Source organism: Stomoxys calcitrans, chromosome 3, assembly GCF_963082655.1.
Source record: "Stomoxys calcitrans chromosome 3, idStoCalc2.1, whole genome shotgun sequence".
Classification (NCBI taxonomy): domain Eukaryota; kingdom Metazoa; phylum Arthropoda; class Insecta; order Diptera; family Muscidae; genus Stomoxys; species Stomoxys calcitrans.
This window is the reverse complement of record NC_081554.1, coordinates 96,204,650-96,220,584: the sequence shown is the minus strand read 5'-3', so window position 1 is coordinate 96,220,584 and position 15,935 is coordinate 96,204,650. Positions and strand designations below refer to the sequence as shown.

General features: G+C 39.6%; 1 protein-coding gene across 1 annotated transcript in view; it reads right to left on the bottom strand.

Moving 5' to 3' along the window:
* LOC106085010 (S phase cyclin A-associated protein in the endoplasmic reticulum) overlaps positions 1 to 15,935 on the bottom strand; it is a 293,777-nt gene that overhangs the window by 40,905 nt on the left and 236,937 nt on the right. Inside the window, exons 7-9 of the mRNA XM_013249005.2 lie at positions 9,562 to 9,707; positions 9,042 to 9,134; positions 8,558 to 8,649 (exon numbers count right to left, since the gene is read on the bottom strand). Of these exons, the coding sequence (XP_013104459.2) occupies positions 8,558 to 8,649; positions 9,042 to 9,134; positions 9,562 to 9,707 (331 nt within the window). The remainder of the gene's footprint in view (positions 1 to 8,557; positions 8,650 to 9,041; positions 9,135 to 9,561; positions 9,708 to 15,935) is intronic.

Here is a 15,935-nt window from a genome sequence, read left to right as displayed (position 1 = left end):
CACAGTTGTTGAAAGTCGTAACAGAACACTACAAAATTTTAGCCATATCTTTCAAAAAATGAGGCTTCCAGAGTCTCAAGAAGTCAAATTGGGAGATCGGTTTATATGGGAGCTATATCCCCAATGACCTACATCAGTAATAAGTATCTGTCAGTCAGACGGACGGACGGACATGGCTGGATCGACTCAGGTTGTCGAGACGATCAAGAATACATGTGTGTCTCAGTGGATGTTTACTTTCCATAATGCTCTACACATTAGTAGAGCAATAAAAAAATTGCGAGCTAGCTCAGCCACATGTCGAAATGTATACCAATGGATGGATCAAGATCAATAATATTCCACAAATTAAAATCATCTCTTCCAACAAACTTTCTAAAAGAATGCCTAACGTAATCCAAACATATAACAGGCAAACATAAGAAACAGCATAACATTTTTTTCAGCAGACTTTGTTTGGTGACTTAGCTGACCGAACTGTTTGCTAATACAGCAGCCCTATGTTGGCTGAAACAGCAGTAATGTCTGCTTTCCCATTTTCAGCAGACAAAAACTGCTGTTTTAGCAAAAATGTTTGCTGCTTTGAATAACAAATTTGATTGAGTGTATATGAGGCACGCTATGTGATGAATGCAGTTTTTTCCCACTAGCCCATATATGAAAATAGAGAGACACAAAAAAAAATCACATTTTATTTGCATGTGAAAAGAGTAGATGATCAAATTGAATTCGGTAACTAAATTCATGATTTAAGTAGTTGAGAGAAAACATTTTGAAATTTTAAGGATTTTCAACTGTGGTTATTCCCTCTTAATGCTGGCGACATGTGAGGTACGGCAGCCATGTAAAAACTTCTCCCAAAGAGGGGTCACACTGCCCCACGCCGTTCATTGATATGTTCATAGGCAAATTTGCATTTGCCAAGCGAATGATTGCTGATACCCAATTTGTACTTTGGTTTGCTTACATTTTTATTTGATTTGTTGCAAAATTTTTGATTGAGTTTTTCAACAAAAGTTGTTGTTTTTCAAAATTATTTTTTCTGTGTATTTTAACGAATTAATGTATGTTAACGTTTGAAATTTTGCACAAATACTTCTTATCAGTGTAAGTAAGTTGGGATTGTGAATGGGCCATATCGGTCCATGTTTTGATATGGCTGCCATATAAACCGGTCTTCAACCTGGAATACTTGAGCCACTAGAGGGCGTAATTCGCATCCGGTTTGGCTGAAATTGTGCATTAGGTGTTTTATTATGATTTCCAACAACTGTGCTGAGTATGGTTGAAACCGATCCATAACCTGATATAGCTGTCATATAAACCGATCTGGGGTCTTGACTTCTTAAGCCTCTAGAGGGCGCAATTCCCATCCGGGTTGGCTGAAATTTGGCATGATGTGTTTCGTTATGATTTTCAACAACTGTGCCAAGTATGGTTCAAACCGATCCTTAACATGAGATAGCTGCCATATGAACCAATCTTGGATCTTGACTTCTTGAGCCTCTGGAGGGTGCAATTCCTATCCGATTGGCTCAAATTCGGCATGACGTGTTTCATTATAACTTCCAACAACTGTGCTAAGTATAGTTCACATCAGTCCATAACCTGATATAGCGCCATATAAACCGATCATGAATCTTGACTTCATGAGCCACTATAGGGCGGTGTCAAATATGGGAGGTATAGGAGGTGTCAAATATGGTTCAAATAAGTCTATAACCTGATATAGCTGCCATATAAACCGATCTGGGATCTTGACTTCTTGAGCCTCTAGAGAGAACAATTCTCATACGATTTAGCACAAATTATGTGCAACGGCTTCTCCCATGGCCTTCAACATACGTGTGCAATATGGTCTGAATCGATCTATAGCATGATACTGCTCCCATATAAACCGATCTCCCTATTTTAGTTCTTAAGCCCCTAAAGGTAGCAATTCTTATTCGAATTGGCTGAAACTTTAAACAATGACCTCTACTACTATGGTCTCCAACATAGCTCCAATAGCATAGCAATTCCTTTCTTATATCTTTTGTTTGCCTAATACCGCGAAAATAACTCGACACATGCGATCCATGATAAGTATATAAGATTTTGTCTACCCGAACTAAGCACGCTTTTACTTGTTCATCTTTTCAAACAGCCAGGCAATGACTAAATACCTGGAGAACTTATTTCTTAACACAAAAAACGCCCTCGACTGTCGCAGATCTTTTAACGAGATGGCTGAAAAGTTCAAAATTCACTTGTTGTGGGTGCCGGGCCACAGACATATCCCAAGGAATTGTAAGGCGGACGAGCTTGCGAGACTAGGAACTACCTTGCGAGCAGGCCCGAAGGGCAACGAATGATAGATGTTCACAAAGAGGAGGCTATGAGCATTCCAAAGCTATGTGGCCTAATCTAGACTGGAAGAAGTCTGCCGCTTTGCTATTATTGGCTAGAACAGACGTCTCAGTCATTGTGTCCGTCATAACAGATCACTGCTGACAGACTGAAGATTGCCAGTTACTACTTATGCAGAAGATGTGAGGATATCGATGGAGATGAGACTATAGAACATTTTCTGTGTGTGTGCATGTCCCGCACTGGCAATTAGAAGAAGTTCCACTTTCTTTGAGGACCTGTCTGTTTTAGCGGATGTGAACATTCGCAAGTTGTTGGGCTTTCAAAGCGATCTGGATGGTGCAACGGTAGGAACTAGAAGGCATCTTCCTTTCTTCTTCTGTTCCTGTGGTATCACAATGGACGAAAACGTCTAAGTGAGCCTGATGGCAGACTGCCAATTAAACCTACCATTACCATCGGGAGAAGCCACTCTTCTATCCAATATATCAATAAACATTTCTACTCCACCGGTTCTGTATTATTCAAGCCACACAGTGAGTGCTCATATAAGCTGACTGAACCGGGAGAATCAGACTATTCTAACTTCCGTATAAGAGCGGATTTTTCTTATATATTCGGCGTTGACAAATTTTTTCACAGCTTGTGACTCTGTAATTGCATTCTTTCTTCTGTCAGTTATCAGCTGTTACTTTTAGCTTGCTTTAGAAAAAAAGTGTAAAAAAAGTATATTTGATTAAAGTTCATTCTAAGTTTTATTAAAAATTCATTTACTTTCTTTTAAAAAATCCGCAATTGCTTTTTGGGCAACCCATTATATACCACCAATTATCATCTAAATTCACTCCCTCGATCAACGGACATCAAGCCCGTAAAACATTTATGGGATTTATTGCAGCGTAAAGTTTGCACACATAAAATATCATAGAAGAATATGATAAAACCTTAATAATGTAGGAATCGTCTAAAATTAACGAAGTAGACACATCTTTACTACTCAAATCATTGACAAGACTTCTGTCGGAGCTTCCACCGCGAAAAGCATAAACCACAAGTTACTCAAAACTATATATTTATATTATACTAGCTGGACAGGGCCCGCTGCGACTTCTTTCACTCTCTTATTTTATCTGAGCCCTATACGGTCACGCCAGGAAATAAGTCCTGTTTGGGGGTGCTGTTACGGCCTTTCAGATATTTCGCGCCAATGTGGATATTATATTGGTGCTCTTTGGGAAATACCTTTCATTGGAGCCGTATATTGCTATGGTCGGTAAATTTGTGCGGTATGGTGGCGTTTTTGAGAGTGAGGCGGATCCCCATGTATCAGATTTGTGCTCTGGTCTCAAATACCTTTCATTTGAGTCCCATATTATCATTTTTGGTTTATATTCCATTTGGCTGGTGGCTTTGGATGTGGACGGCGCCCTAGATATCCCACCCATCTCCGAAATTCGGCGTTTTTAAAAATAGGGTAAGGGGAGGGCCCGCCCATTAAAGTTTGGATGTTAGATCTACTTCATTCTCTTGGATTTGGTGGTGGATAGGAGAAGCCAAACTCTTTGCCCCAAAAGTGTAAAATCACATTGGAGTTACATATTGCTATAGTCGGTTTACATGTGTGGTCTAGGGGGAGTTTATGAGGTGAGGTGTCACCAAAACACTTGGCCACGAAACAGATACAGATTTGAGCCCCTTTTTTTCAAAATCAACAAATATGTCCGGTTTGAGGGATATCCATGGTGGGGCGGCCACCCACGTACTTACAAACAACAAATTTTGCCCATGACTATTCCACTATGGAAAAGGGGCATACTTCTCACATATCAATGAATGCAGTCAGAATCAAGTTTTAAGCTCAATGATAAGGGTCCTCCTTTTTATAGCCGAGTCCGAACGCCGTGGCGCAGTGCGACACCTCATTGGAGTGAAGTTTTTCATGGCATATTATCTCACAAATGTTGCCAGCATTACCCGTACGTAGCCCTAAAAAAATATCAGCATCTCGCTCTACTCTCAAATTTCTTTAATTTGAGCCCCCATTGCCATTGGTTTAGGGGGAGTTTATGGGTTGACACGACCCCAAACATTTGGCCTCAAACTTGGATAGCAAATTCTTTTTCTACTATCAAATACCTATTATTTATCGCCATAGTAGGCAATCATGACTGGTTTGAAGGGAGTTTAGAGGCGGACTCTGGAGTAATATCAGCATCGTGCTAGAGCACGATTTTGTTTGAGCCCCATAATGTCAAGCATTTTAAAGGAGGTTATCAAGATATTAAGAGCTAGCGGGTCTCGTTCATTCACACTAATTAATTTTTTTGTATTGGTTATCTACATTCAAAATCATATTTCAAAGCGACCACTTGGGATACTACATTCTTAAAGATCCGCAGGTCCTCCTGTGTCCATCCCAATCTGAGGGTAAAAAGCGTACTCTACTACCGAAGACCTTTTATTTCTGTCCTATTCTATCCTGATCGGCCTTCATATATTATTTCATATTATTCATATATTATTCTTAATTTCTTTTTTATGGGTAGGATAGGGAAAGGGGGATTGCCCTCTGACACGTCCTTTCATTTGAGTACAATATATTCCCCCTGAATTGGGGGTTTTTTGGATTAGGGAGGCCCCCTTGACACCTTGGACCAAATTCTTATAACAGATGTGTACTCAGCTTCCAAATATCTTTCCTTTGATACCCATATTATCTCAATCGGTAAACATGTCCTGTAGAGAGATTTTGGGGGGTGGGGAGGCGCCTCAGACACCAAGGAATAAATTTTTATATTAGCATTGGACTCTATATTTAAATAGATTTCATTTGATATCCATATTTTCCCAATCGGTAAATTTGTCCTGCTATGGGGTTTTTGGGTGATAGGGAGTGTCCTCAGACACCAAAAATAATTTTTTGTCTGGGGGGTGGGACCCCCCTAAAACTTAAGAGTGAAATTTGTATACCAAATTCGTACTCTACTCTTAAATACCTTTCATTTGATACCTACATTGTCCCAATTAGTGTACATATCCGTTCGGGTGGGTTTTGGGATGGGGCGTCCCCCCGATTATTCGACCCCCGAATTTTTTTTATCAATTTCGTGTTTTTGGGGTACTATAAGGTGACATACAAAATTAAATCGGTGCACGCATCTCCGAGATCTGGCGCTTTTGAAAATTGGGGTATGGGGAAGGGGCACAGAAAGGGCCGCAAAGTTCAAGCTCTTTTATTTCTATGCTTCGTTATAATTTATTTCCCCACTGTGCACTGAACTAGTCAATGGTGTTTCTATCTTAACTAGTACTTTAAAACCAAAACGCAAAAAAAGCAAACATATCTACACTTTGCTGACATTCTATTTGAAAAGATTTAAAAATAATTATCAAAGTTTTCGCTACAATCATCAGCCAGCAGTCGGTTTGTGTGCCCATATTTCGAGACACACTCCAAGCCAAACGAGCTTAATTCAATGCAAACATATCTTCGGCTGAGACTCATCTTTCGAGAAGAACAACTGGCGTACCTTTGATTATAGTGGATGTGTTCCTTGAACTCTAAATTAAGGCGGAGTAGTCGAATCGAGTATGGGATTGGGGTGCTCACTTTGACCAGTGTTTGATTTAAGAACTTTATTTGCTCAAGCCAACAATTGGGTTTTTGCGCTTCGCTAATTCTTCAATTATTGTCTACCCGCACACAGACACACACCCCCTTATAGCCGCTATTGCGGGAGGACACACAAATATGCAAGAATCCATTGTGGGGCTGCTGTACACAAACAATCATAATTAGTTTACCTACTTGGCCATCAGTTAGCAGCCATGCATCTGCATTTTTTGCCTTGATTTGGCAAAGCTTCAACGAAATATTTGCCCTTGTCGAATAGAAGGGTGGAAAAGAGCGATGAGCAAATAAACATTTGGCTTAATAAGCAAATACGACAACAACAGCGGCCTTAGATAAATATTGACAAGGACAATGCCACCATCATCGACCACTGCTGCAGCTACTGCATAACTTTATCTGAGTGTATTATAATGGTCATATGTGTATTGCTATTGCTATGCAATGAATGAAGTCCTTGCCAAGTGGAATAATTTGAATTATAATTACTGAAAGGTATATTTATAAGAAAAATTTATTTGATATTTTAAATTGTCAATTTTGCGAAGAAAAATAAAAAAAAAGTTAGACAACCATAGATGTGGTAGTTATGCCCGTGTTAACTGCGAACCGTCCAAATAATTTTGAAAGCAACCAGACGAAATGAACTATGAACGGTCGAGCCAAATCTTATATACCCTCAACCATATATCGCATTTGTCGAGTTCTTTTTCCGACATCTCTTTTAAGGCAAATAAAGGATAAAACAAAATAATTGCTGGAGCTATATCAAGCTATGGTCCGACTCGATGAATTGAATGTTGGAGACCATAGTAAAAGTCATTGCGTACAATTTCAGCCAATCCGAGAAAGAATTGCGCGCTTTAGGGGCTCAAGAAGTAAAATAGAGAGATCATTATACCCTACACCACTAGTGTGGTACAGGTATTATAACCTGTTTGTAACACCCAAAAGGAAGAGAGATACACCCATTGATAAGTATACCGATCGACTCAGAATCACTTTCTAATTCGATTTAGCTATGTCCGTCTGTCCATGTTAATTTGTGTACAAACTACAGGTCGCAATTTTCATCCAATCGTCTCCAAATTTGGTATGGGCATGTTTTTCGGCCTAGAGACGAAGCCTATTGAAGTTGGAAAAAATCGGTTCAGATTTGGATATAGCTTCCATATATATGTTCGTCCGATTTGCAGTAATAATGCAATAAATTAGTCATTTGTTAACCCATTCTCTCGAAATTTGGCAAGAAGGATTTTCTTATGACTCTCAATATTTCTGGCGATAGAAATTTTATAGAAATCGGTTCAGATTTGGATATAGCTCTCATATATATGTTCGTCCGATTTGCAGTAATACAGCAATAAAATGGTAATTTGTTGACCGATTCTCTTGAAATTTGATAGGAAGGATTTGCTTATGACCCTCAATTTTACTGGTTAATTTTAAAGAAATCTGTTCAGATTTGGATATAGCTCCCATATATGTGTTCGTCCGATTTGCAGTAATACAGCAATAAAATGGTCATTAGTTAACCGATTCTCTCGAAATTTTGCAGGAAGGATTTTCTTATGACTCTCGATATTACTGGTGAATTTCAAAGAAATCAGTTCAGATTTAAATATAGCTCACATATAAAGGGTGATTTTTTTGAGGTTAGGATTTTCATGCATTAGTATTTGACAGATCACGTGGGATTTCAGACATGGTGTCAAAGAGAAAGATGCTCAGTATGCTTTGACATTTCATCATGAATAGACTTACTAACGGCAACGCTTGCAAATCATTGAATTTTATTACCAAAATCAGTGTTCGGTTCGAAATGTGTTCATTCCCGTAACGTTGCGTCCAACAGCATCTTTGAAAAAATACGGTCCAATGATTCCACCAGCGTACAAACCACACCAAACAGTGCATTTTTCGGGATGCATGGGCAGTTCTTGAACGGCTTCTGGTTGCTCTTCACTCCAAATGCGGCAATTTTGCTTATTTACGTAGCCATTCAACCAGAAATGAGCCTCATCGCTGAACAAAATTTGTCAAAATTTGAACACATTTCGAACCGAACACTGATTTTGGTAATAAAAGTCAATGATTTGCAAGCGTTGCTCGTTAGTAAGTCTATTCATGATGAAATGTCAAAGCATACTGAGCATCTTTCTCTTTGACACCATGTCTGAAATCCCACGTGATCTGTCAAATACTAATGCATGAAAATCCTAACCTCAAAAAAATCACCCTTTATATATATATATATATATATATATATATATATATATATATATATATATATTTGTTTAGCCCTAAGATTCATTACGCTCAACTTTAATGCCGCTCGGAGGACGCTTTTGCCTTTTGTTTGTTAAAGTTCAGCTTTGCAATTCCTTAAAACTGGTCCAACGGCGAAAATATTCGCATTCAACCAAAAAAAACACCTTCGTTGAAATAGCCTATAGGTATTTAGCCTTCTTCACTGCCAGAATCGCGCTATCACCATTTAACATATGTTCAAATTCAACTTTCCTTTAGAAGTTGAATTTTTCCTCAATTAAGAAAATCACCAAACCTCAAACTTACCTGGAACGTTGCTAAATCCAACACAGCCATGGATACGAGTAAATTAAAGGTTGCTGCCGCTAACGAAATCGTTCTCGGTGGAATGCATTCACCTGCAAGAGATAAATCCAGTTCAGTATTAGGAAAAAAATACCCAGTAATAAAGCATTGTTAAAATGGAAAATGCAGGAAAAACGGATACAGATTTATGAGGTCATAAACATGGAGAAGAAAAAAATCCAACTTCATAATTTCCGTTTTTGACGAAGACGCACGTCATCGCCACCAAGCACAAAACATAAGAAGAAGCATGAGGAGCAGTCCATCCTCCGCAGTTATCTATGGAGTAAATCATCCGAAAAATGCACTTTGCACTTGATTAGAATCGAAGGCTGGGCAAACAACAAACCCTGGTGCGCATACATACAATGTGAATGACTCATACCCGTTCTGCATTGGAGTTAATCTATTTCGCTTTTTTCCATTGTCTTATCTAAATACTCACCAATAGGCACCACACTGGCATACAGCATGGATATGGAACCAAAAAGTTCAGTTGATTTTGCCGCACTAAGGAAACGTGTCGGATCTGTAGGTCCTGTTCGAAAAAAGAAAACCAAAAGGTAGGCATCTATAAAACAGCGTTCATAGGAAATTGACTTAGGCTAAGGAAAAGGTGAAAATTAAAACCGACAAAAAATATCACAAATTAGCCACAAGGTGTGAATGTGAACATTAAGGCCTCGTTCCTGCTGTCTGCGTTGCCACAACATGTCAGTCAATCAACTTAGTTTGAAGCGGCCAGGACACCATGCCAAGGCTTAAAATGGAAAATAAAACAAAAGGCATTGCGTGGAGAATGTTGTCTGTAACTCATTCTTTCATTCATTCATACGTCCATTCATTCATTCACTGTGGCGGCACACAGATGCATTTTGAGGCCTCGCCACATACACACTCTTGTATAATATGACAGGTTTTCTAGCCCATGGCAGGTCAATCATCGAAACAGGCTTCGTACTTACCAGCTGGACAGACATCTATAAAACGGGTAATGAAACCAAGCGTAGCCAGCAAGGACAACACCACACTCTGATGATTTTCGATAGATTCCCTTATTTTCATGCATCGACGCGATAGAATCTCAACGAGACCGGTAATGACGGCATAGCTGGAAAAGAAAAAAAAAAAACATATGTACACATACATTTTATTAGGAGTGGAAAATATTAAACCAACTATTAAACGAGTCAAAAAGAAAAAATGTTTCGTTGAAAAAATGTTTGTTCCAATCGATGTTTTAGAGAAAACAAGCAAAAGTGTGCTAAGTTCGATTGGGCCAAATCTTGGGAAACCCTCCACCATGGATTCAGCCAAAAAATGTCTCAGTTGAAGTTGAAGTGTGTATTCTACCTACCAAGTTTCCGAAAATCAGGCACAAATTGGGTTTTCCAAAGCTCGCAGAAGACTACTCGGGAGATCGGTTTATATAGGAGCTATATCAGGTTATAGACCAATTAGAATGTACTTGGCACAGTTGTTGGGGCTCATAACAAAATACACAAATTTCAGCCAAATCGAATAACAATTTCGGCTGCCAGGGGCCAAGGATGTCAAATCGGGACATCGGTTTATATGGTGGTTATATCCAAATCTGAACCCACATGGTCTAATTGCAATCTCTACGGTCTACATCAATGAGAATTCTCTGTGCAAAATTTCAAGCAAATATCAAGCGAATATCCCAAAAACATTCTATTAAGGAACCAAACTGTCGGTTTGCTGTATCTAAATTTAATCTAATCTGCACCATATTCTGCACTATTCACTGTACCAATTTCGGAAAAATCGGGCCCAAGAACATAAATCAGGAGATCGATATATGTAACAGCTTTATATAAATATAGTCTGATATAAATGTCAAGTGTCTGCAAATGTCAAGATGGGTACCACAACTCGCTGTGCCAAATTTTGAAATTGGGTAGGTTTGATTAGGCTAGGTTGAAAAGAGGGTGCGAATATTAATCCGCCCCATGCTACTACGGACATAAATCTAAGCCAGTAATCGGCTTGTTGTACGCTTTAAATTCTAAAAAGTAACCTCGAAAAAGAACGTTTAAGTCAGTAATCCCGTGTTGCTTACAAAATCCTTAATAGATTTCCATACCACGCCCTTAGTTGGTTTATGTCTGGTATTGTGTCTCCACCTAACTGCCGGTGTATGTTTGCCGCGAAAGTCCAACGTCTCATCATCTTCCCCGCATGCCCTACACATGCTATCAATTGCCGCACCGATTTTACATAAGTGAGCACGTAGTCCAATGTATCCTGTTATGATACCAATAACCATACTGAGCTCCTGCTTGCTTCCTTTCAGTAATACCTTCGTCTTCTCGCAATCCGGATCTCGCCATAGGATTTTCGTCTTTCAGCCGATCGTTTCGCTCAGTGTAACATGCACGTTCGTTGCCCACGCTCTGAACTCTGACTGCTTCGGGTTAACCAAGTTTGTTGACGGCAGTCCTCTGGTCCTCACTGCCAAAACGTCTGCTTTTTCATTCCTCCTTGCTCCGTTATGGCCGGCATCTAAACGATGCGGATTTTGCCATCCTCAGCAAAGGCATTAATCTCCTTCTTACACTCTAAGACTGTTTGTGACTTTACCGTCCTGGTTGTTATTGCCCTTATGACCAGTTTACTGTCCGCAAAGATGTCCACACCATCTCACGCATTCCGTGATCGCCCGAATCTCTGCCTGCAGGACCGTATTATGGTCAGGCAGTCTAAAACAGATATCGGTCACTGGGTTCAAAATGTAGACCCCCAGGTCCACTCGGTCCTCTAGCTTTGATCCATCCGTGTAACATGATCTTCCAGATGACAATACTAGGGTTCCGTCAATCCAAGACTGTGACGCTGGCAGCAGCTTCGACCTCAAGTGTCGTCTCAGGTATCCGATCGGCCATTCCTTCCAAAGTACCTATCGTCGCCTCGACTATACCGCGATGGTATGTCCTGCGTCATCCTTTATCCATTCTCTCATCGCCTTAAGTCTCATAAACGAAATTGCTGCTTCAATTTAATCTGTCTGTCTATGGGTCGGATATATAAAAAAGTCTCCATTTTAAACCAATGTTGCACTTATACGGGATAACATTTTGCAAATATCGCCCCAATCCTCTCATAGTGTTACACTTTTTGCATTTTGCAGTAAAAATAGCATCCCGTCTTCGGATAAAGAATTTTCTGTATAAAAAATTGCTAAATAAAACGTGTTCACTTTTTCCATTTGTATGTATTTATTTTTCATATAATGTTGCTTTTTTTCCAAACATTCAATAAAGTTTGTCTTCTCGTTTTATTCAAAGAAAATTGCAAAATTGGCACGGTGTAAGAAATGCAACACTTTTCCATTATCTGTAGATATCAAGATTACAATCGAAATCACCATAAGTATTGGTCTAATCACGCTCCTGTAAAGCCAATGGACTATGCCCTGATTCAGGCCCCATTTCGAGCCTACGGCCCTTGAAAATAGTGTCCAGCATTTGTGAGCGTTCTCGGTACGCTCCTGGATATAACACTTCCAATTCAGTTTCCTGTCCAAGATCACTCCTAAGAATTTATCGGATATCGAAATCGTTCTATTGTGGAAACGTGGTGCCTTAAATTGGCCCACCTTCGTTTCACTCGTGAACCAGCACATTCCGGTCTTTTCTGCGTTAACATTGAGACCCTTACGTCTAGCCCAGCCGTATGCCATATATTGGACCCTTTCGGCTTTTCTGCATAGCTGGTTCGGATCCTTACCCCTAAGAAGTATTATAACAAAGTGTGCGTACCAGACGCGTTCAAATACCTCCTCAGTCAGCATCCGTAATAGGCTTTTTATGGTGGTCAGCCATAGGAGTGGCGATAAAATGCCTACCAGTGGCGTGCGCCATTTTCTCCCTTATATTTATGTCATGGGACCCGAAATTTATCCACCTATTCCTTAGCATATGATTTATCCATTCTTTAAGAACCCGGCCGGACAATGCCGTAACAAATGCGACCGGTATCTGGTTACAAGAATATCGAACATCGAAAGAACAGGAAACAAGTAAGAGCGTGCTAAGTTCGGCCGGGCCGAATCTTATATACCCTCCACTATGGATCGCATTTGTTGAGTTCTATGCGCGGTATCTCTTTTTAGGCAAACAAAGAATATTGAATAAGAACTGTTATGCTATTGGAGCTATATCAAGTTATAGTCCGATTCGGACCATAGATGAATGCTGAACATTGTATCAAGCTGTATCAAGCTATTGATCTGTATCAAGCTATTGATCGATACAGACTATATTAGACACTTATGTTGAAGGTCATGAGAGAAACCGTTGTAAAAATTTCTCCCAAATCGGATGAGAATCCGATTATGTACCGCTTTGCGCCATACTTAGTACAGTTATTGGAAGTCATAACACAACACCTCATGCAAAATTTCAGCCAAACCGGATGAAAATTGCGCTCTCTATTGGCTTAAGAAGTCAAGACCCAAGATCGGTTTATATGACAGTTATACCAGATTATGAACCGATTTGAATCATACTTACCACAGTTATTATGAAAGATACCAAAACACTGCGTGCAAAATTTCAGTCAAATCGGACAAAACTTGCGCCCTATAGAGGCTCAAGAAGTCGAGACCCAAGATCGGTTTATATGGAAGCTATATCAAAACACGGACCGATTTGAACCATACTTAGCGCTGTTGTTGGAAGTGATACCAAAACACGTGCAAAATTTGAGTCATATCCGACAAGAATTGCGCCCTCTAGGCTCAAGAAATCAAGACCCAAGATAGGTTGATATGGCACCTATATCAAAACATGGACCGATTTGGCCCATTTACAATCCCAACCGACCTACACTCATAAAAAGTATTTGTGCAAAATTTCAAGCGGCTAGCTTAACTCCTTCGAAAGTTAGCGTGCTTTCGACAGACGGACGGACGGACAGACGGACAGACGGACAGATGGACGGACGGACAGACGGACGGACATGGCTAGATCGACTTAAAATGACATGACGATCAAGAATATATATACTTTATGGGGTCTTAGACGCATATTTCTAGGTGTTTCAAACAGAATGACGAAATGAGTATACCCCCATCCTATGGTGGAGAGTATAAAAATGTTGAAGTCGTTGAAGTAACAATCAAATCTATGAGATGCTATATTATCCAATTGATTTCCTTAGTCCTTTATGCTATGAAGGTGATTAAGCAGATCATGTGGGTGTATCGCTAAAAAAAAAAAATGTCGGAAAATATAATTTTCGCAGAGGCAAAAATAAATGCCAACATCGGTTCAAAAAATACCATTAACCACAGTCTCGTCTTGACAACTTTCTATAAACAGATTCCTATAGGGTGCAGCAAATGCCACAAACAACGTCACCTTACTTTAAATCGATTGTGCGCCAATTAGAGGTTTTTGGAGTATATGAACAGCTTGCACATCATGCCGGAACATAAAATTTCTGCAAATGATAATACAACGGTAGTCATGTAGAAGAGGAAGAAAAATAGAAAACACAATTGTAAGCAAAGCAAACAGTACGACATTTTGCTAAATCTTTGAAAAACAAGATTTGTTAGAAAAGAACACAAAACTCTGGTAAATCTTGTCAAGCACTGCGAGAACATTAACACTTGGCATGCCAGTCTCTCACTCTCCTCATGGCATGTACAATGTAGCATGGCAGTAGCAGCTACGTCAACAAGGATACAGTGTCGCTTACTGTTGATGAATGTGGTGACGAAGGGGTGGCTGATGGACCTAAAGAAAAAAGAAACTTTAGCACCAAGCTCTGAACTGAACGGCCCACTCCTGGCTTGGTAGTGCTGAGACAGTGCTAGGCGTTAAAAGCCCTTGCAAAAGGCATACAACGCCAAAAACGCCCCTCAGAAGGACTATTTAACACTTTATGTTACATGGGAAATGTGTTGTCATTTCTGGCGTTGTTCCCTTTTTCGCAATAGAAGAAAACAAAAAACACTGCTTGCCTAGCCACAGCCAGTTGGGCTGGGATGAAGGGAGACCGACCGCATAAAGCGTGTGTATTTGACACTTGTTAAAATATTTGTTCTTTAGGCATCCTTGTTATCCTTTTAGAGCTTTTTTAGGATATTCGCTCGTTCTCCTTGCTATCCTAGGTTTTGAGGGAGAAGTTGTTGAAATTGTTTTTATTTACATTATCTTCAGTTTCAAGTGTTCCACACAGCCGAGTGGCATGTGTTAAATGCTAACCCCAAAGTGAAGAGAGGGCGGGTAACAAAAGCAACGAATAGGACAAGAACAACAACAACAACAAAAACACGTCAACAGCCATGGCAGTAACATTAGACAAATAAATAAAACAGTGTTGCAACAAAAATAACAACAAATATTTGAAGTAAACAGCGAAGGACATTTAACATAATGCGCAATGAGAATATTCTCTATTTCGGCAATGACCATTTGCACTTCAATTAGTGCCAGCGCACTGTGAAAACTCACATGCTTTAAGGATACAAATGTGATTTACAAAATGTTTTGCTACAGCGACGGAACCTAAAGAGTTGCAGTTCTGAAAAATGTTGCAAACATTGTATGAATCACATTTCAAATTGAGAATGTTTTAAATATTGCAAAAACTTTTGGCAAAGGTATGAAGGTGTGACATTATCTTTGTCCTCATTCTATATGCTTTTTAAAATGATGAATGAAAATGAACAGAGGGATTATAAGGTAAGTATCGGAAGTGAAGGATACAAGTGCGCGGTTCGTGGGTTCAATTACCACCAAAGTCTTCGGTATGTTGCTACAGAGTGGAGAAAATATGTCTAAATGAGTCTGCATTCAGAATAAGAAGTTTAAAAGAAAATCCAACCAACCAAGGACTGGCAATAATCAAACATTGACTTCTGTGCCCTTTCTGAAATGTATGAACCAATCTTTGTGGCGAAGAATATGAGAACGTTTTTGAATCCGTATATTTATATACCCGCCACCATAGGATAGGGGGTATACTAATCTAGTGATCCCGTTTGTAACACCTCAGAATAATGGCTTAAAAAGGATTTTTCCCAAAATTGGATTTTTTGCCTATTTTGGAAGACAAATATCAGATGCGGTTTGCCTCTAAATTTCAGGTGGACACAGACCTACAACGATTTCAAATAAAGGCCGAAGTTAAATATTTTCCTTCTCATGTAAAGTAAAACAAGTAAATGCGTGCTAAGTGCGCCTGGGCCGAATCTTATATACCCTCCACCATGGGTCGCATTTGTCGAGTTCTTTTCCCGGTATCTATTTCAATTCAAGTACAAATTGCGCCCTTAGGGGGCTTAAGAAGAAAAACAGGAAGAACG